This window comes from Lachnellula hyalina (genome assembly GCF_007821495.1).
Source record: "Lachnellula hyalina strain CBS 185.66 chromosome Unknown contig00058, whole genome shotgun sequence".
In the NCBI taxonomy this organism is placed as follows: Eukaryota; Fungi; Ascomycota; class Leotiomycetes; order Helotiales; family Lachnaceae; genus Lachnellula; species Lachnellula hyalina.
In genome coordinates this window covers 160,345-179,552 of record NW_022157172.1, presented here as the reverse complement: position 1 = coordinate 179,552, position 19,208 = coordinate 160,345, and the positions used below count along the sequence as shown (strand labels likewise).

General features: G+C 47.6%; 4 protein-coding genes across 4 annotated transcripts; 2 read left to right on the top strand and 2 right to left on the bottom strand.

Moving 5' to 3' along the window:
• Positions 1 to 20: 20 nt before the first annotated feature.
• Positions 21 to 275, top strand: LHYA1_G005092 (uncharacterized protein; the record flags this gene model as incomplete). Its single annotated transcript, XM_031150042.1, has 1 exon — positions 21 to 275. A coding segment is annotated over one exon (255 nt), but the record flags the coding sequence as incomplete, so codon positions are not given.
• Positions 276 to 633: 358 nt separating this feature from the next.
• On the bottom strand, positions 634 to 8,465 carry af370_0 (Fumagillin dodecapentaenoate synthase; the record flags this gene model as incomplete). The annotated part of the gene is made up of 12 exons (XM_031150041.1): positions 634 to 1,479; positions 1,527 to 4,591; positions 4,647 to 6,071; positions 6,124 to 6,729; positions 6,801 to 6,924; positions 6,976 to 7,080; positions 7,193 to 7,445; positions 7,495 to 7,531; positions 7,591 to 7,610; positions 7,672 to 7,788; positions 7,844 to 7,961; positions 8,015 to 8,465. The coding sequence occupies 12 exons, from the start codon at positions 8,463 to 8,465 to the stop codon at positions 634 to 636; spliced, it is 7,167 nt and encodes a 2,388-aa protein (XP_031005729.1).
• A 740-nt stretch (positions 8,466 to 9,205) lies between these two features.
• af380_1 (Polyketide transferase) lies at positions 9,206 to 10,226 on the top strand (the record flags this gene model as incomplete). Its single annotated transcript, XM_031150040.1, has 2 exons — positions 9,206 to 9,316; positions 9,405 to 10,226. The coding sequence occupies 2 exons, from the start codon at positions 9,206 to 9,208 to the stop codon at positions 10,224 to 10,226; spliced, it is 933 nt and encodes a 310-aa protein (XP_031005728.1).
• Positions 10,227 to 13,716: 3,490 nt separating this feature from the next.
• LHYA1_G005089 (Pumilio domain-containing protein) lies at positions 13,717 to 17,200 on the bottom strand (the record flags this gene model as incomplete). Its single annotated transcript, XM_031150039.1, has 2 exons — positions 13,717 to 16,903; positions 16,959 to 17,200. The coding sequence occupies 2 exons, from the start codon at positions 17,198 to 17,200 to the stop codon at positions 13,717 to 13,719; spliced, it is 3,429 nt and encodes a 1,142-aa protein (XP_031005751.1).
• Between the last annotated feature and the right edge of the window lie 2,008 nt (positions 17,201 to 19,208).

Below are 19,208 nucleotides of genomic sequence, written 5' to 3'. Positions count from 1 at the left end.
ATGGCAGATCAACAACAGCAATCGGAGAAGCAGCTTCAGCGTCAAGCTCAGCCCCCCCGCCTCAATATCAACCTAGACCTCAGCAGCATCAGATTGCGCCACGTGCAGAAGGATACAGGGCTCCTGCTATCCGAGAATCCCGCATCAAGGACCGCCCACCGCCAAAGAGTACCGCATCAGACAGTGCGCTGAGGATTAAGATCGAGCTTGATCTAGAGGTTGAGGTTGATTTGTATGCGAGGGTTAAGGGAGATGTCACTATTGGATTGATGTAGATTCTTGGACTTGGTATGGTGGAAAGAGATGGAGAAGGGATTTGTTTGTCTGAATATGGGACTTCATTTCTGACTAGCTTGGGAGTTTGCGATGACATCGGTTTCATACCATTTTGTATACATAGGGGTTACAAATACAAGTAACATTTGAGCATCATGGAGGGGTAAAATGCCCCGCTTAGTCACGTGTTTTGACAGGAATTGTGTTCTGATATTGAAATTTCGAATCAGTAGAGTGTAGACTAGGCTATTTAATCTTATCAAAGCTATATTGGAAAGCGGATATATAAAAGTAAAGAAAATAACTCATGGATTTCTGGAATTAACGAACTACGGAGTACATCTAAACCGGAACAACTTATTCTCCGACTGCAGGCATCTTTGCGATCATCTTCTCACACAACCCAAACAAACTACTCGCGTTTGTGATATCCAGTGTCGTCAATTCTACACCCAATTGAACGCGCACCCAATTTCTCACCTCGACCGCGCTCAGACTATCCACCCCGTAGGCGCTCAAACTCTTCGCCGGCTCCATGGCCTCGGTCAGTCGCAACGTCTTCGTAAACTGCATGCTTAGCACTTCTAATCCCGCTGCCACAAGGGACGATTTGTCTGCTTGATTCCGATGTAGCAGCAGGAATGTCTGAACGGCTTTGGCATCCTCGTCTCCGGCTTTAGAACCTGCATGCTGATCACCAGAATTGTGATTCGAGAACAAGGCGCTGAACCTGGCATCGCTCTCGAGATCCGAGCCTTTTTGCTGTGGCAATGCGATACCTATGATGAGCTGCGTTGCGCTTTCAGGGTTGATTGGCTGTGTTTGCTGGAGGACTGAATATTTGAACATGCGGCGGACCATACTCTCATTGACACCTAGCCAGATCCTGTTGTCCATCCGCTCTTGTATCCCCCCTTCCCTGGCTGCAAAGCCGACTTCTTCAATGATGCCCAGGTCAAGCGCGTGGGCTGGAAGACCCTCAGAGTGGCGGTAGCTCGCAAAAGAATCCATGAATACGTTGGCTGCAGAATAGTTGGCTTGCGCCTTTTGTCCGACGATTCCAGACATGCTAGAGAGAAGGGTGAAGAATGACATGTGAGATTTGTGTGCGAGACTGGATCTGTGGAGATTCCAGGTTCCTTGCACTTTTGCTGAGGCCGCAGTGTTATAATCCTCCAATGTCATCGACTCGAATGGTTTGTCCTGATCAATTAGCTTGTCGTTTTGATATTGGAGAGAGATGTACTTACTCTGAGTATCACTGCTCCTTGTATAATTCCTCCCACGGGATGCGTTGCTGCTTTGAAAGCGCTCTCAACATCCTCCGTGTTGGTTACGTCGGCTTTTGCCTCTTGAACCTCGCACCCAAGCGCATTACAATCTCTGACTATTGCTTGCGACCTTTCGTCGGAAATACCACTCCGAGTCATGGCAATTATATACTTCGCGCCATGCGCAGCCATATAGACAGCCAGACTTCCGCAGATGCCCTTAAGTCCACCGACGATCAAGTAGGAGACATTTGACTGAAGCGAAATCTCATGCATCGCCGGACGGATAGGTACCGTTGTGGTCATTCCCTTCTCGCCATCGGTGATTACTACCTTTCCAATATGACGACCATCGCGCATGTGGGCAAACGCTTCCGGGATACGATCAAACCCAAAACGTGTGACTGGGTTGATTGGCTTGATGTGGCCTCCCGAGAGCAAGTCAAAGCATCGACTCAACAAGCTAGTCACAGTGGATGGAGAGAGTTTTTGAATCGCTACCGACCTGTACGAACAGTTTCGGTCAAAGGGCTCCATCGATAGATATTGACGGTCGAGAATGTCCTTGTTGCCTATCTCCACCATGGTTCCACTGTCTGCGCATATACGCCATGATTCATCCAACAATTCTCCAGTGAGAGAATTGATAATGAGGTCGATTCCCTTATTTTGCATGCTTGCTTTGATTTTCCGAGCAAAATCTGTTGTTCTGGAAGAGAATATTCGATCGTCGTGAAGGCCAAATGTCTCCTTCAAAAAGCTGCGCTTCTCGTCACTTCCCACGGTGACATAAATCTCAGCACCTATATACTTTGCAAGGTAGATGCATGCGATGCCAACACCACCTGCAGCGGCATGGATGAGGATAGACTGGCCTTTCTGGAGATTTCCAACGTTGAGAAGGCAGTACATTGAGGTAAGGTAGGCGATTGGTACAGTCGCGGCCTCTTCGAATGACAACGAATTTGGGATGTGGTGAACGTATTGAACCGGGCATTGCACTCGATTGGCAAAGGTTGCTTGTGCTACCACGGCGACACGGTCACCAACTTTGAAAGTCTTGACGGCCTTACCCACCCTTGTGACGGTTCCTGCTCCTTCCATGCCCAACAGATGCTCGTTCCCGGGAGTGTTTCCTTGCGTTGTGGTAATGTCTTTGGAATTCAGTCCAGCAGCAATCATTTCGATCTCTACGTGCTCATCTTCCACTGACGTGAGTGGGGCTTCTGTGTATTGAAGAGCGTCGAGACTACCGAGGCGTTCAGCCCTCAAATTTGCAATTCCTTGTACATCATGGAGAGATTTGACAACCGGCTGTGCCCCGCGGCCACCTTCATCGTCCTTGAATTGATTGACCAGCTTGTCAGGAACTATCCTATTCACGAATACAACACCGTTGCGTTCGACAAATTCATTGTCCACGAAAGTCTTGGGCAGAGTTCCAGCGATGATCTCCAAGACCTTCACTACAGCTGGTATCGTAGCCGGGCCGGTACTTTTATGCACATCTAGAGTCATGAGACGCAGGCTTGTATCTTCTTGTCGAACTGTCCGGAACATGCCATGGATTAGGGCATTATCTGGCGTTGTAACGTTCATCTGGGAACCTTGGGTAAGCCAGAGGATTTTACAGCCCTGGGACACAAGGTACTTGACAGAGTCCCATTGAGCGCTCGACACAGACTTCAGAACCGGGTTGAAAAGCTCGTCTTGAATGAGGACTGTACTCTTTGGCTTGATATCCTCCAGTGGTTGATAGGACTCCAGAATAGTCCATCCAGCAACCTCCAGTGCGGTCGTCATCTCTGTTGTGGGCTTTCGATCGGTCATATTGGCAATAACGAGTTCTCGAGTCTTTGGGAGCACTGTTATCTTTGGCTTGGCAACAAAAATATTTACAGATGTACAGGACTCGCAAGAAACAGTGGCGGTGCGGTAGAAGTCGTTCCCAGTGGCAATGGCTGCGATTTGGTCGGCATTCAAAATGTTTTCGCTGTTTACTACAACAACATCTTCTTCCGACCCAGATCCGGAGTCGGTAATAATGGAAGAGTTTTCGGCCAAGATGGCGTAGCCTCCATCTGATAGTATGCCACGCACATTTTGGAGAACAGACTTCAGGAGTCTTTGATTCAACTTGTCGCCCTTGAGAATGACTAAGTCGAACTCCGATTCCTCGAATGTAAAACCTACTGCGGTCACGTCGACTAAAGTGGTTGTAGAATCCCGATGTCGGCTCAAATCCTCATGCACGGCGACGAAGCTGTTTGCATCCGCTGTCAAGAAGTTGAAAGTACTGTATAATGCCCTTGTGGGCCTTGACTCTTCATTGACTTCCGCAAACCAAATGCTGGAAGTATCGGTCGATCCCAAGTCAACTTCCAAAACCTTTAATGCTGGCTTCTTGTGCGCTATCAGATCGATAATACGTTGCACAGTGGATCCCGATTTGTCTACTGCAAGATTCGCAAGCTGTTCTGCGGACAGGAAATCAATGTCGGGGTTCCACATGGACCTGGTAATAGTGTGCTCCGCGCCAACGTCTGTGCCAGTAGGAAGCTTGTGGTATCGAAGAGCATCGATTTTGAGCATCATGTTGCCTGTTTCTGGGTCGTACATTGAAATATCGGTATACCAATTTCTCTTGTCGTCTTTTCGGCCTCTTCCCGAATACTTCGAAGTCGCGATTGCAATACCGATATCAGATGTTTTTGCTGTGTTGGTGATAACCAGGTCATCAATAATGGCTGGTAGCAGAACGGTATCAGGCGCGCATCTATCTCCGCGCCACACCGAAGGAATAAAAGCTTGAATGCATGCATCCAGCGTGCATGGATGCATAGGGTATCGAGATTGGGTCAAAATTGATGCCGGCTCTGTCAAAGAAATGTGGTTACGAGTCGTCAGACTACCTACAACTGCCTCAACAGAAAGTAGCTTCTGAAATTCGGGTCCATATCCGTAACCAATGGTATTGAATGCTTTGTACCATTCCGAGCCGGGCTTAGCATACTTCAACGGTGCAAGTTCATCTTTAGATACGACTGCCATACAATGTTAGCCACTGAACTAATTTTGGGAAATTATGATGCAAGTTACCTTCATTTGAGAGCTTTTCTAGACGAATCAATCCGGAAGAATGCTCGGTCCATGAGCCTTCATTCAACGATACGACCCTGAAATCATACCATGTCTCTTTTGGCCCGGGATGAGGAGAAAGATGAAGTGTAACTTTTGCATCATTCTCTTCTTCTAGGACTAAGGCTTTGTCGAACCTCACATTCCGCAGCCGGTAACTTAGCTGGTCCACTGAAGATACATCAGTGTCTGGTTTCAGGGCATTGTGGCTCTGATACATGGCTTCTATGGCCATTGAGATGAAACCAGCGGCCGGGAAAATGATATCAGGACCCATCCCATGGTCTCGCAACCATGGTTGATCTTTCATCCGCAAAGTCTTGTTGAAGGATGGGAGTTCCCAAGAAGTCCCGAGCACTTTGCCTCCAAGAAGATCGTGGTGAGGGAACTTTCGGAAACGCCAATCTTTGCTAGCCTCACTCTCGTGCCAGTACTTGGTAGAGTGGTTCCAAACATAATTCGGAAGGTCGACGATAAGACGTGGTTGTCTGCCAGAAAGGTCTCTTTCATCCGCATTAACCTTGGCCAAGTCCACATTTCCTCCAGAAATGAAGAGCCGTCCTGCCACAGCAAAAAGAGCTTCTATTGAGTCTTTACCTCTTGTCAAGGCTGCGCAGTATTGAACTGAAGAACCTTTAAGCGCAGTAATCTGTGAGATCGGACCGGCGAGTGCACCGCTCGGCCCAATTTCAATCAAGAAATCAGGCGCTCCTGCAGGAGCGGACAGCATTGCTTGAACTGCCTGGTCGAAGCGGACCGGGGATTCCATGTTAGTCATCCAATACGCAGCATCACAGGCGTAATCCAGCTGGCGCCCTATGACAGAAGAATACATTGTAACCGTATCAATCGCATGAGCATCAGCCGCAATGTCGCAATTCTGAAGGAGTAGCTCCTTGTAGCATGCTGCTATGTTTTCCATGAACTTGGAATGATAGGCTACGTCGACCTGGAGGAGTCGTGCAAAGTGCTTGTCTTTGTCGATCCGTTCTCTTACTGTCTCTAGCGCAGCAGAATCGCCGGAAAGTGTCACGCTGTTGGGGCTGTTGAAGCATCCGATTTGCACCAACAAGTAGAGGTCTCCGATGTACTCTTGCACTTTTTCAGGACCTAACCCCACCGCAAGCATACCTAACGACGCTTTGGATCCGTCAAGCACCACAGCACGTCCCCGGTAAAACGCAATCTTGATAGCTTGTTCTTGCGTCAAGTAACCTGCAGCACACGCAGCCGCAATCTCACCGGACGAGTGTCCAACAACAGCTTCGGGTTTAATACCCCAGTTATCAAGGATCTCGAGTATGACGAGTTGTAGAGCGGTGACGATGGGCTGTGAGAACTCCGGTTGTCGAAGGTGCTGTGGTTTCCGCGGTTCGGTAAGCTCACCTAAACGTCACTTTAGCCAATACAATTTTGATGGGGAAGATCTGATACTGACCTAAAAGCGACCAGGAAGGGGGTTCAGGTAGACTTTGAAGCACATCATCCAACTTCTTGAGTAAAATCCTGGTGGACGGGAACGTATCAAGCAAGGATTTACCCATCCTCGGCCATTGTGCTCCTTGGCCAGTGAAAACAAAGCCAATCTTAGGGACACCAAGCCCTTTCTTCCCAAGAACAAGCTTGCCTTGATCGATATTGGTAGGGTCTTGTGTAACTAGATATGCTCTGTGAAAGTGGCGCGTTCGCCGGTGCGATAGCGTGTATGCCAGATCGGGTAGCTTGATCTGAACATTCGGATTGATGAGGTGATCACTCAGAGCTTTCACGTAAGATTTCAAAGACTTGTCATCATTGGCGGAAAAGACAAGAGTCACAGGCCGAGATACAGTGTCGTCTTCTGCAAAGAGATTGTCTTCTCCGGAAAGATAGGAAGAGCAATGCGCATCAGGTTCCCGACCTAGATAACTCGCAGTTTCATCCACGACTATATGTGCGTTGGAGCCTCCGAAACCGAAGCTGTTTACACTTGCTCGCCGATATGGAACGTCGGGCCATGGGACAGTTGCCTTTGAGGGACGTACTCGCAGAGTTTCGAAGTCAACTAGAGGTTAATGTCAGAGAGATCCAAAAAGGGATGTTGGAATAGTTTCATGCCGGGGATTTTAAACCTACTTTTGGGGTTTGGATGATCGAAGGTGGGGTTTCCTGGTATTATTCCTTTCTCAAGAGCAAGGATCGTCTTCAGCAGTCCTGAAATCCCAGCAGAAGGTTCTGAATGCCCAATGTTACTCTTGATCTAAGCTGAAGTCAGTAAAGATAAAGTTTGTTTTCTAAACCTTCAACTTACCGATCCAATTCTCAGTGGGTCGTCTTTAGGTCTTGTGGCTGCGAATACGGATGCTGCTCCATTAAGCTCAATAGGATCACCTGCTTGAGTACCTGTCCCATGACACTGCAACTTATTAACAATGTGCTTCCTAGGAAGTTCAAGAAGCAAAGGGGCTTGAAAGGGGAATTTCCAAGGCAACAAGAACAAACGAGTGAATCTAAAGAAGTTTGCTTACCTCAAGATAGCTGGTTATGCTGTAATCCGAAATACCTGCATTTGCGTATGCCGACTGGATTGCCCTTGCCTGAGCCTCGGAGCTAGGACTCGCAATCCCAGGAGTCCTTCCGTCACTAGTTGTCGCGGTTCCACGAATCACTGCTCGTATTGGGTCACCATCACGGATGGCATCGTCGAGGCGTTTTATGATTACAGCGTTGACTGCTTCGGCTTTGGCATAGCCATCTGCTTTTTTATCGAACGTGTGGCACCTAGAAGATAAATATGAGCGCTCTTAAATACGGTGAGGGGGCTTCTAACTTTCCTGTAAGAGAGTGCGCCGTCTTCATATTTCCGACTAGGATTAGTGTGTCAGCATTTTCTGAATTCTCTTTTTATAATGTTCGAGAGACTAACTATCCATATTATGTTCAGGGCTAACAACGAAGAGTATTAGTCACTTTGAAAGAGTTCAGATCTTGAGGGGTTAAAGCATACCTGAGAAAAAGATTCGCTCCGGCAACGATTGCGGTAGTAACTTCCCGAGTCTGAAGATAGCGACTAGCAATGTCAATTCCTTGAAGGGTTCCTGAGCATGCGGTATCTAGTGTAACACTAATTTCCCCAGAAAGTCAGTATTACTAACAAAGCGTAGATGTTTTCCACGTACCTTGGGCCCTTGATGTTAAGGAAATGACTAATCCTGTTGCTTAAGATAGCACGACCAAGACCCACCAGGGTCCCCGGTGGTCGATCCTCGGGATCCCGACCAAGCATATCCCCAAAATCTTGCAGATCGCTTGTTAGCATATGTGCATTGTAAATCCAGGATCCAACATACCACAAGTAAAGGAGGCAACAAAGCAAGCAACAGCAGCTCCGTCCAATGACTCCAGTGTAATCCCTGCATTTTCCAGTCCCTCATATACAACTTCCAGTAGTTGCCTCTGCTGCGGATCCATTGCAATTGCATCCTCTCTCGAGATGTTAAAGAACGGCGCATCGAATTCCTGTGGATCGATGTTTTCAAGATACATCCCCCCGGGAGAACGCATTGTGTTGGGTTTAGGTGAGCCCACGTAATGGGTATCGAGATTGAAGCGCGAGGGAGGTGTGGTGTTGCTGGCTATTCCGCCACGCTCGAGGAATTCCCAGAGACTGGAGGGAGAGTTGCTCTTGCCTGGAAGTCGACATGACATTCCAATGACGGCAAGAGGGGCTTGGGTGTGGCTTTGGCTGTCTGGTGAGGGGCCATTGCTGACTGGCTGTGAGTGATCTTTCACTACTGTCATAATTGGAATTTGCTTCTGCTCAAATTATGAGAGTTATTTCTTCTTCTTTGCTTTTCAACGCTCCAGAGAAAGTGAAATGTTAATAGGTGAGAGAAAATAATCAAGATGGGAGAAAGTTGCACTATCATTGGAGTCTTCTTCACTCAAGATCATGGCATTCTTATGCATATTCTCAATATCCCATAAATACCCTTATCGATCAGCCACGAGTCTGGCGCTATGCAGCCAGTATCTGAATTTCAGCCGGTGGGTATGTGTACCTGGCAGGAAACCTGGGGGCGTAGATTATAGAGTACCATTAGGTGACCCTATGCCATGGTACATCATGCGTCTCTTCAATATATAAGCTCATCCATGCATGTATATGCATCTATTCAATAGGTACATGCGTCTGTTCAATATCTAGATAACGACTGCATTCCGCAAATCATGGTATCCAATCATTGATATGAAAGATATCCATGCAAAGTAGAACTAGCTTGAGAAGTAAGATAGGCTGAAGTAATACAATTTTTGTCTTTCAGGCGGATTATTTCTTATCTTGTTGTTCTAACTCTTTAGTCGACTTTTTGTCTCAGAAGAAGTATATTTTGCTTCCATTTCTATCTACTTATTCTGACGAATTCAAAAGCTCTCTCAGGGTCATAATTTCAAGTTTACCAAAGCACTCTCTCCATCTAAAGATACCTCTTGATTTTCATTGCTTTATATCCAGGGCGAAAATACGTGCTATTGCAAAGATGGCAACATCACGCGAAGAAGTAGAGTTCAAGACACTTGATGGACTTACGTTGAGAGGGGTGTTGTTTCCCGCAAAGAAGCACAGCCCTGCCGTGATTTTGGCTCCTGGTGTAAGTTACCTCCATGTTGCCCTAAGCTTTTCTAGATACTCCGCTGTGCCTTGGAGACGTACTGTCCGAGTCTACTAACACCTTCTAGCTGAATTGTCCAAAGGAACTGCTACTTCCCGACCTAGCAGAGATTTTCCAACGGGCAGGAATAACCTCTCTGATCTACGACAGTCGATGCGTGGGCCAAAGCGACGGAAGTCCTCGCAATGAGACCGATCCCTTCAAGCAGCTCGAGGACCACATGGACGCTCTGAGCTATATGAGAACACTGGACATCGTGGACCCAAACCGTATCGGATACTGGGGCATGTCGAGTTCAGGAACCACGGTAGCCTGTGCGGCTGCTCTCGACCCTCGAGCCAAATTCAGCATCATCGTCTGCCCACGCATCAGCTTCACGCCGCCAAAACGGCTGCAAGGGATCCTGCTAAAGTGCATTCGGGACCGCGAGTCTCAGCTCAGAGGCAACACGCCGGCAACTGTCATCCTAGCATCGTCCAAGGGGGAGTCTCTAGCCGACGACCTGACTGTGGCAGGGGCAGCGCAGGCCTCCAAATGGATGGCCAATCTTGTGGATAAAGGGTGGGGTCATATGAACCGCAGTACGATACAGTCGTATTATAAGAACGTCATATGGCAGCCGAGGCCGATTTTGAAGCTTGCTCCTTCGGCGCCGCCGTTGATGATGCTCACGCCCGAGCAGGACGAAATAGCACCTACGGCAGACCAACTCGCTTTTTACGATGAATTGATAGGGCCTAAACGACTTTATGTTGCCCCTGGTAAAGGTCATTTGGATATTCTGACAGATGAAGATGCGCCAATTTTGATGAAAATGCAGGTGGATTTCATTCACAAGGTTTTGGACGGAACCTTGGATGATGATGAGGATGATGAAGAGGACTATTAGGTTGGCCTATGGTCATGGTTTTGAGACAGCTTGGATTCTATTTAGTTTGGCAATTTTGGTACTACTAGCAACAAAGAAGACGATAGATGAGGACATGGGGAAGTTCTACGGTGCCATTTTCGCTGCTTATTCGCTATAACAGGCTTGATACTAAAATGAGACTGATTTCGCTTCAGCCGAGAATACTTCGCCTGGTTAAACAAGTGAAGACCTGCACCCTAATGCAGATATGAGATTATAGTTGTTTTACTCTTAACTTTCCACTATTTCCTCCTTTGTAAATAAAATGAAAACAGATTATAAAATCTTATTGCCTAAAACAAAAATCAAGTCTCTTGAGCTAAGCTAAATTTATGTAGGGATATAGAAATAAATTATTCCTATCATCCAATCATCTAGGACTTATCTATAGTTATACCAGGTGTAATTACCAGTAATTCACTAGGCTAAGAAAAGGTTAATAAGCTAAAAGGAACACTGACTAATATGCTAATATGCACAAACAACGATGCTACAGCCTAATAGCAACTCCGATTGGATGAAGTAAATGACTAGGGTCTATTATTCACCCCTAAAGAATCTCGGTCTTCGAGCTACCGCCACTGGATAAGGTAATAGCAAGATTAATAACGATCAAAGAATGGTTAGACCCCCGGGAAACGTTTTGCGGGAGCGGGAGCACCAGCGGGCGGTACCGTAAGTCTAGAACTCTCGCGATTCGAGTACACCGCAATTTACGTGTATGATTCTTATAAGACTTATTATTTTGCTGCGACTCTTTCACGGCATGCAACCCAATAGTTCGGAGTTCAGTTGACGCTTTTCTTTCAAAGGAAGTCTAGTGCAAGTCGGAACAGGTTTTCGGAAAGCCACGAATTACTGGATTAGGCAACGGCGTCGTATATAGACGTTGCGGACTGGGCAGTCCGGGGAAGACCTCTTCGATCCAACTAGCGCGGTACGGAGTGACATAGCGAGATCCTGCGCCTTCTTTCAGCTTGCCACTCAGATGCTTGGATTTTGAAGATCATTTCCTTAAGTGAAATTGTACTTCTCGGCTGTATGCAGTTAGGTCCCTGAAAATACAACGCAGTCACCTCCAAGCCGCTGTCAAGAAGCGTTGGTCGTGAATGAGGCACAGAATAGCCAGGGGAGTTTTTGATCGCGTCATTTATTTGGCAGTCTGAAGCGATGGACAGGGCGAGACTTTCTTGCATGTACATTTATTGATTTCGCTCCAAGGATTCGAGCCTAAAAGAGGCAACACGCATGTTCTTCGAAGGCCAAAAGTGGCATTCTTGAGCTGCAAATGGTCCGATTTGCATACTTTGTACTTTGGGACTTTCGTTGCAACCCTTTGCATATCTGGGCTTAACATTCGATGGTATGACGCGTGAATCGTGCCATGGTACGGACCTAGCCGTTGCACTTTAAGCCAGATGCTGCTTGCAGTCATGCAGGTGCGATGAAGTGTGTGTCTGCACGTGGCGATGGTAGTCGACCTCTTTCGTTGTCACCCACCCCTAACTCAGCCTTGGTTCTCTTACTGTCCTTTATCTGTTACATCAGATAAGTTCAAGTTGCAATCTAGGCGCCTTATTGCCTTGGATGGGTGGGAAGAGTCGTACGAGGGGCATTTCAAGTGCATTCGGGGTCCAAGACCCTGACGTTATGACCCGGGTGTTAAGCAGCATTCTGGGTGCGTACAGTCTGTAATCTATTGACGAGAGTCAACCAGTGCCGGGCGAGCGGAATGCAGGTAGAGCAGTGTTGTTACTATTAGGACTTTGTTCGGACTGAGAGAAATCTGCCTGCTCCCGTACGAATTGCAATTAATAGCCCGCTGCGCCATCTAATTGGTCTCATCTTCAGAGTCCACACACATTTGGAATGCTCTATGCAAAGTGACGGCATCACATGCTAATTGATTGTAGTGACTGGAACGGTTGTGTATATGCAGACGATATTTGCCCGGGAAAGACTAATGTCACTCACAGCCTTCCGTCCGAGTGAAATAACGAGATATTACTACTAGCGTGTCATCCAGAAATCGAGCTTGGGGAGATAACGATGATCGCCGAGGGGAATCGGCCGTTTCCGAGTACAATCGTATGTAAAGTAAATGGGTCTTTAAGTCCAAGTCAATTTTAAATCATACTTGGATTTGAACGTGGCAAGTCCAAATAACTTGGGAGTTTCAGGGTCTATACACATGATATAATAGTAAGGGTACTATTAAAGGGGCGGACGAATGTAGGAAGCCGCATGCAGCTTCTAAATTACCAATAGACATAAAAGAAGCTTCCTTCTCTTTATTCTAGGGCATCTACTCCGAGAAGGGTTTACTAGCCCTCAATCCCGTTGCGAATAGCATTAGATAGAGCCTTCCGAATGAGAGTAATTCGGTCTGGTTTAACCGAGAGGCTACAGTACCCCACTAAGTATCTTAACATTAAATTCTACGCCTAAGGAGCACTTATGATGAATAGCCTACTAAGCTTCTCTAAGAATGAGAATACTGAAATAACAAGGAGGGAAGAGGGTCCGGCGCAAGGACCCTTCTTATACTAGCGAGTTCATATGCCTAGGACAACTAATCTATCAGTGTGATTCGTACCTATGTGAATAGCCGCTTAATGTTCTACGTATGAATAGGGGGACTGTTGGAATATTGGATTAGTCAGCAGACATACAAAACTTGATTTCGTAGCGTACTTCACACTTCACCTTATACAATACCGTTAAACCACGCAAGCTTTGACTCCTATCCTCCCTATAGTGTTATACAGCCTTCTTTCTCTTATCCATGAAATGTCACCATATACCTCCCTACATGAAGAAGCTTCCATCGCGGTGAATAGATAAATGGATAGAAAAGTAGCACCTATCTGATGTCCTAGGTGGATACTAAAAGTCAATAAACAAGTGACGCTTTCTATATACAGGAGGCATGACATAATAAAGAGACTTTCTTTAGGGTCTATAAGTGGCAAACCATTTTGACCGGAGGCCGCAAAACACTAGGCGTTGGTAGTTAATTAAAGCACGGAACATTAATTGCACTTGCGTATAAAAGCGGAACACCCGTCGAAACAAAAGAGGCATCGAGAAACGTTGAAAAGGTAAATATCATGAATTTATATTTTTTGTGCACATAGCAGCAAGCAGTGCAGTCTTTCTATCTTCCTGCTTAAAAGAAGTCAAAGTCCAAGTGAGTCCAATCGCATCCAGCGAAATGGCCGTCATCCAACGAATGAACATGAGAACACCGGCCTTATGCAAATCGAATCAAATCTGTACATTTAACAACAATGTGACTTTGCTTGGTGATCGTCGAAGTGAATCCGCACATAAAAAAACCCATCCGTAACGCCAGGTTTTGTTCCCCGTAAATAATCTCGTTTCATACACCAGTGGCCCATCAAAAGTTACAACGCAAGAGAATCATCTCTGTCAAAAGTTAGCTTGTACTCGTTCAAGTCAGACCGAGTTAACGTACCCGTCCACGTCGCCCATTGACTTGCTGCTCTTGCTGCACGCCATATCCCATCCCCTGCATGCCCATGCCGGCGTATCCATACGCACCGATGCCCATTCCCATATTCGCGAATCCCGGAGGCGCGAATGGACTTTGATTCAACATCGGACCCGGGCTTGGTTGCTGAATAGGGCTTGCGTTCTGAAGTCCCTGATTGCGATAATGCTCTGGGGTAGGACTGGCATTATTGTATCCAAATCCAGATTGCATGTTTGGATAGAAGTTATTCATCGGAGGAGCAGCCCGAGAGAGGTAGTTTTGCTGGTACTGCTGAAGGGTGGCTGGAGTGAACACGTTTGATGCGTTCAACATGGGTGTACCATATGCTGGGTATGCAAGGTTCGAGTCCATGCTGTCAGTCCGTTGCATGCCCATGTTAGGATCGAATTGCTGTTGCTGTATTGGATAAAATTGACCGTTGAATTGCGGGGGCGCCATGTGGCCATTCACTTGACTGTGTTGGGAACCTGGTCTTTGCCTTTCAACTGAATGACTATTCGTAGCGTGGTCACGGCTCGGCCCAACACTACCATTCCGGGTTGAGAGTCCAACTTCATCCATCAGTCGCTTATATCCTTGGGCTGGTTGAGCCTTGATCTTCAACAGGACGGTTCTAACGCTGTCCACAACTTGGGGTCTGATGGCCTCATCGAAGAAAGGAGTTGTTAAAACCTTGAAGATAAGAGTAGCACCACAGGCATGATCAGAAAGAATGGCCTCGAGGGTCTCCTGATCATGAGAGAAGAACAAAGCTTGGTAGATAGCATCGCGTGCATTCGGCTCAGCCTTTTGGTTGATAACCTTGAGAACAGTGAGATAGGCAACCTTGTGAGTGCAGAGATGGACAAGATGTGGCACCAGCTGGGGTGCAAGAACAGTTCGTCGTTGTGGGAATGTGCAGGTGTCGAGGAACCAAGTCAAAAGGAGAGCCCCGTTTGCGTTGGTAGCCAGCTGAACACTGTGGAGTGCAATAGCAGCAGCAAGCATGCGTTGCTGGTCTTTGGTGGAATGGTGGCTTTCAAGACAAGCTCTCATAGCTCTGGCGCCATACCGGCCCTCTGCAATCTTCCACATCTGACTAAGCATTGCCTCGAAAATGAAGTCGTTGTATGGGGATCCAAACTTCAAGCAGCACTGGAGAACGTAATTTCCATACTGATCGAGGAACAAGGGAACAGTGTATGGCTGGAGGTTTGCGCAGATCATATTCATCTGCTTTGGGGTCTTGCAGACATCGATGACCTTCTGTGCAGCCCATGTACCGTTCTTGTGAATACCAATCTCGGCCATATGTGGGGAAATCTCCTCCAACATGGCATCCCGCATTTCATCATTGCAGTGTTCAAAGAGCTTCTGTACTACAGTGTTTCCAAGGTAGTCCGGTGAAAGCTCAGCAATTTCAGGAAGCATGTCAGCAGCGATGCCTTCAATTTCAGCAGTGGACCAGCTTTGATTGTCAATACGCTTTCGAATGTCCCGAAGCTTGGGCGCATCGTGGACTCGGTTAGGAGACGGATCTGGGATGGGTGGAATTTCGGACTCGAAGTTGTCGTACTTGATGGCCGAATCAAGACTCTTGGTAATCTTGGCCTTGTCATCCGGAGTGGCACCAAATTCCCCAACAATATTAAGAATATCGGATTTCATGTCTCGAAGAGCTAGCATGGCTAAAGGTGCAGTCCCTGGTCGTGAAATAAGACCTGGAGTAAGACTAGCATCCGCACCATTAGCTCCGTTGTCTCCTTTCATGAATGGATCCGGACTTGGCGAAGGGAAGGCTCCATCGTGACCTGGCGTGCCAGATGGGGAGGGTGGTTTGGCAAAGTTGATTTTGACTGGTCCAGCTCCGGGAAATATCTCCTTGCCATTCATCATAGTCTTAGCAGAAATGGCGCTTTCCAGGCGCTCAAAGTTGACGAATCCGCAGTTTTTGTGTGTCAAGACGCGAGCAGAAATGATGGGACCGTGCGACTTAAACATCTCCATGAGAGTCGAGACAGTCGTGGAAGACGGGATACTTCCAAGCCACAGAGCTCTGGTTGGACCTTCGAGATTATCGTCTGGGTTCAGATGAGCGTCACTACGGCTGTTTGAACGACCCAGGGTCATGGAGGCCACGGACTCTGAAAGTCCATCGTACTCGTGTGATTCTGATAGACCAAGGTCAGATGCATTGATGCTGTTGTCTAGTCGAGAACTCGAAGGGTAGTAGTTTCGAAGTAATCTAGTAGTTGGGGACTCCAAGACGCCCGCAGTCCTAGCTCTTGGTCTGTTTGATGAAGCCTGGTTGGCGAAAGCTTGAACTGCAAGGTTGTGCTGTGCGATTGCAGCAGTCGTGGCAGCAAGCTGAATATGGAGCGCGTGTTGCTGCGATTGATATGGAGTCATTCCCTCAGTGCCATAATCCTCGTCCTCTTCCTCCTCGTATTTCTCCTTCGCATTCACAGAGTATGATCGAAATCGATTTGCCTTGTTGATGTCTGCCATCTGTAGGTTTGCTAAAAATGGGTTTGCTAGTTGAGCTCTCGGGGGCTGAGGAGTGTCTGCTAGACCAAGGTAATCCAAAGTTCTCATCTCATTGTCACCAGCTGCTTCTCGGGAGAATGATGATTGGGCTGGGGAGCCTTGCCCATTTGATGACTGACTAGCAATGCTGGCGAGTGTAGAAGTTCGCTCACGGCTGCCAGGGGCCCAATTTGAAGAAAAGACTGACATGCCAAAGGGTGAAGTGCCATTGCCGTATTGGCTTCGTTGTGGCATCGAACCGGCCCGTAAGCGAGATAGGAGAGCCGCATTGTGAGAGTTGGCATGTTCCGGTTCTCCCACTAGATTTGGAGATGGCGACTTGAATGGGCTCGGAGAGGGGGTGGGACGAGAGGTTTTATTCGCTACGATGGTTGGGATAGGACCCAGGCCATTGGCGCCTCCGCCAGGAGAGAAACGTGATGGGACTGTGCCTGCTCGTGCACGTCTTGTGGATTGCGGACTGCTTTCTGAGGTTGGGGGGTGTGTGAAATCGGGAAAGCCATCAGTGGGAGACTCAGGTATGTTTTCGCGAAGGGGGGTTGAGTTGCCGCTGGTTGGAGGTCCCCAGACATTGACTGGAAGGCCTTCCTGGGCTTGAATTTCTCTTGCTCTGCTGCAGAATTATTAACTTTGTAGATCAAAATAATTGACAGCACAACTCAGCGTACCTTTTGGACAGGAATCTGTTGCCAGTGCCACTACCGAGTTCGTGCGATGGAGAACCAGCCCCCGATCGCGTGTTTCCTGCCATCTTGCCTGCGGATGCTAATCCAAAGGGTGATCTTACTGCACTCCCGTTGGAGGGTTCTGTAGGAGAGGTATTGGCTGTTGATGAGCCGGAGCGTGGAAGACTTGCGCTTGGTTGAGGCAAGTATCCTAGCGACAAATGTTCAGATCTCGAAGATGGCATTATAGATTATTCGGGTACCGAGATGTCTCTCGTATCTTGCACGGGAGATGGTAGGAAAAGTAATGTATTCGAATGTATCGTATTGCGTCACTCCAACTTACTGTCGTCGAGCGAAGATCAAATTATTCGTCTGCGGCGAGACTTGACGGTCGGATATTTCAATTACGATCCGGTGCGAGGATGGCAAATCGAGTCGAGGATATGGAGGCTAATTGGTGAATTCGTGTTTCAACGCGGCCAAGAGTTGATGGAAGGAGAGTGGCGCCTTCGAAGAAAGGGGAATTGTTGATACGAAGATCTGATTTGACCCGATCTATTAAAAAGAATAGAATCCCGACTCTGCAGAGGTCAAATCGATGACAGTGCAAGAACAAGAGTCCTGGATCGATGTGCGGAAGGTTGGTAGAGAGAAGCTGCCGATAGGGGTCGGGCGTCCGTGAAGCAACAAAAGTCTGCAGAAGGCTGCTGAGACGGCGTGTGCTTGGATTAAGCTCCCCAGGTTGGAAAAGGTTGAGAGAGCTGGAATCGAGATTCAATACTCGAGATTCGTAAATGAAGAAAATGAGACAGCAGAGAATAGATGCACTGTGTTGCCGTTGACTATACAGGCGTCATTAATACAAGAAAAACCAAGATGGACGAAGGGTACGCTGCTGGTCGATGGAGTTGGACGGAGGATGGAGGAGGAGCGACGAGGAGGGAGAAAGAGAGAGGAGGTTTGATGGATGGGTGGATGGAGGATGGATGAAAAAGGAGTCTCGTCTGGCGTCGTGATAGAGAACAGTTCTGCGAGTCCATGTCAACGTCCAAACAGGAGGTAGGTAGGGTAGGGTAGGGTAGGGTAGGATTAGTACCAGGATACGCTTTGGTGCAAGTGCGCTGTTTCAAAGCTGCTCGCCTACCTATCAGTAGGGGGGTTCCGTGGTAAGCGGCCGGCGTCTATTATTACAGTAGAAGCAGCATTCAAAGCCACGGGACGAAAGTTAGAAGAATGCCAATCTACGAATATATATTCTATTGTTCTATGTAATCTAAATCTGCCCATGAGGTTTCGAAATAGGCTTTGTAATATATATATTTAGCTCTTCAGCGCAGCTCTGCTACAGTGATTGGGGAAATTTCAGGAGGTGGATGACATGAGACGATAGCTCGGGGGCCTTTGTCCGCAGAAGAGAACATCAACCCTAAAAAAGGGGGAAGCAGTTGATGCGAGGAGAACACCCAACTAACTACCTTGGCTGCCCGACGGAAGGATCTCCCCAGCCTTCTTAAAATAAGAATGCATTGCATCCGCCAACATGAACGAATCCGCAGCATGTTTGCGTCTTCTACTTCGTGACAGCGGAGGACCACCTACCTGTACGTACAAGTTACCAGAGACCACCGCCCTATCCTGTCTGGAATCCTCATCAGATCAAAATCCTGGGGTGAGGTGAGGTGACCTCACTAACTGTAAACGTTTGGAGTCAAAGCATAAACGAGATCAATCCTCCAGGAAGGCTCAATAAGGCTGTCGTGGCTTGATGATTCAGATAGATGCCCTAATGTTTCCGCCGTTTTGCATTGATCTTTAAACTTTGTATGACGTGGAAACCGGCCTTTCCCACTCTTTTACTGTGACGGTATCCGTACAGTATGTACCAAAAAGGAGACACTGATAATCACTTATACGCGTACTGTTCTGTATCCAACGTGATGATTGGCAATGGTGGGTGGAAATAGAGGTGATGTGATGTAGACATCCTCTGCATCAATCGCCAACTCTGAAACCTTAGCTCCTCTCCTGTAGTGGTTGGTGGTTGGCAAGTCGAGCCGTTGATTCGGTTCCAGTTTGGCCGTTCCTGGGGCCAGAACCAGCCCAGCCCCCCAGCCAATCTGATGGGGTATTGCTCCGGGTAAAAGGTAAGGTAAGGTGAGATACCGTAGGGCTGCTGTATTGTGACAAGAGCCGCAACTGGAGACTCGACTCTACAGTGGTACTCCGTACGTAGGTTCTTGGGCAGATAGA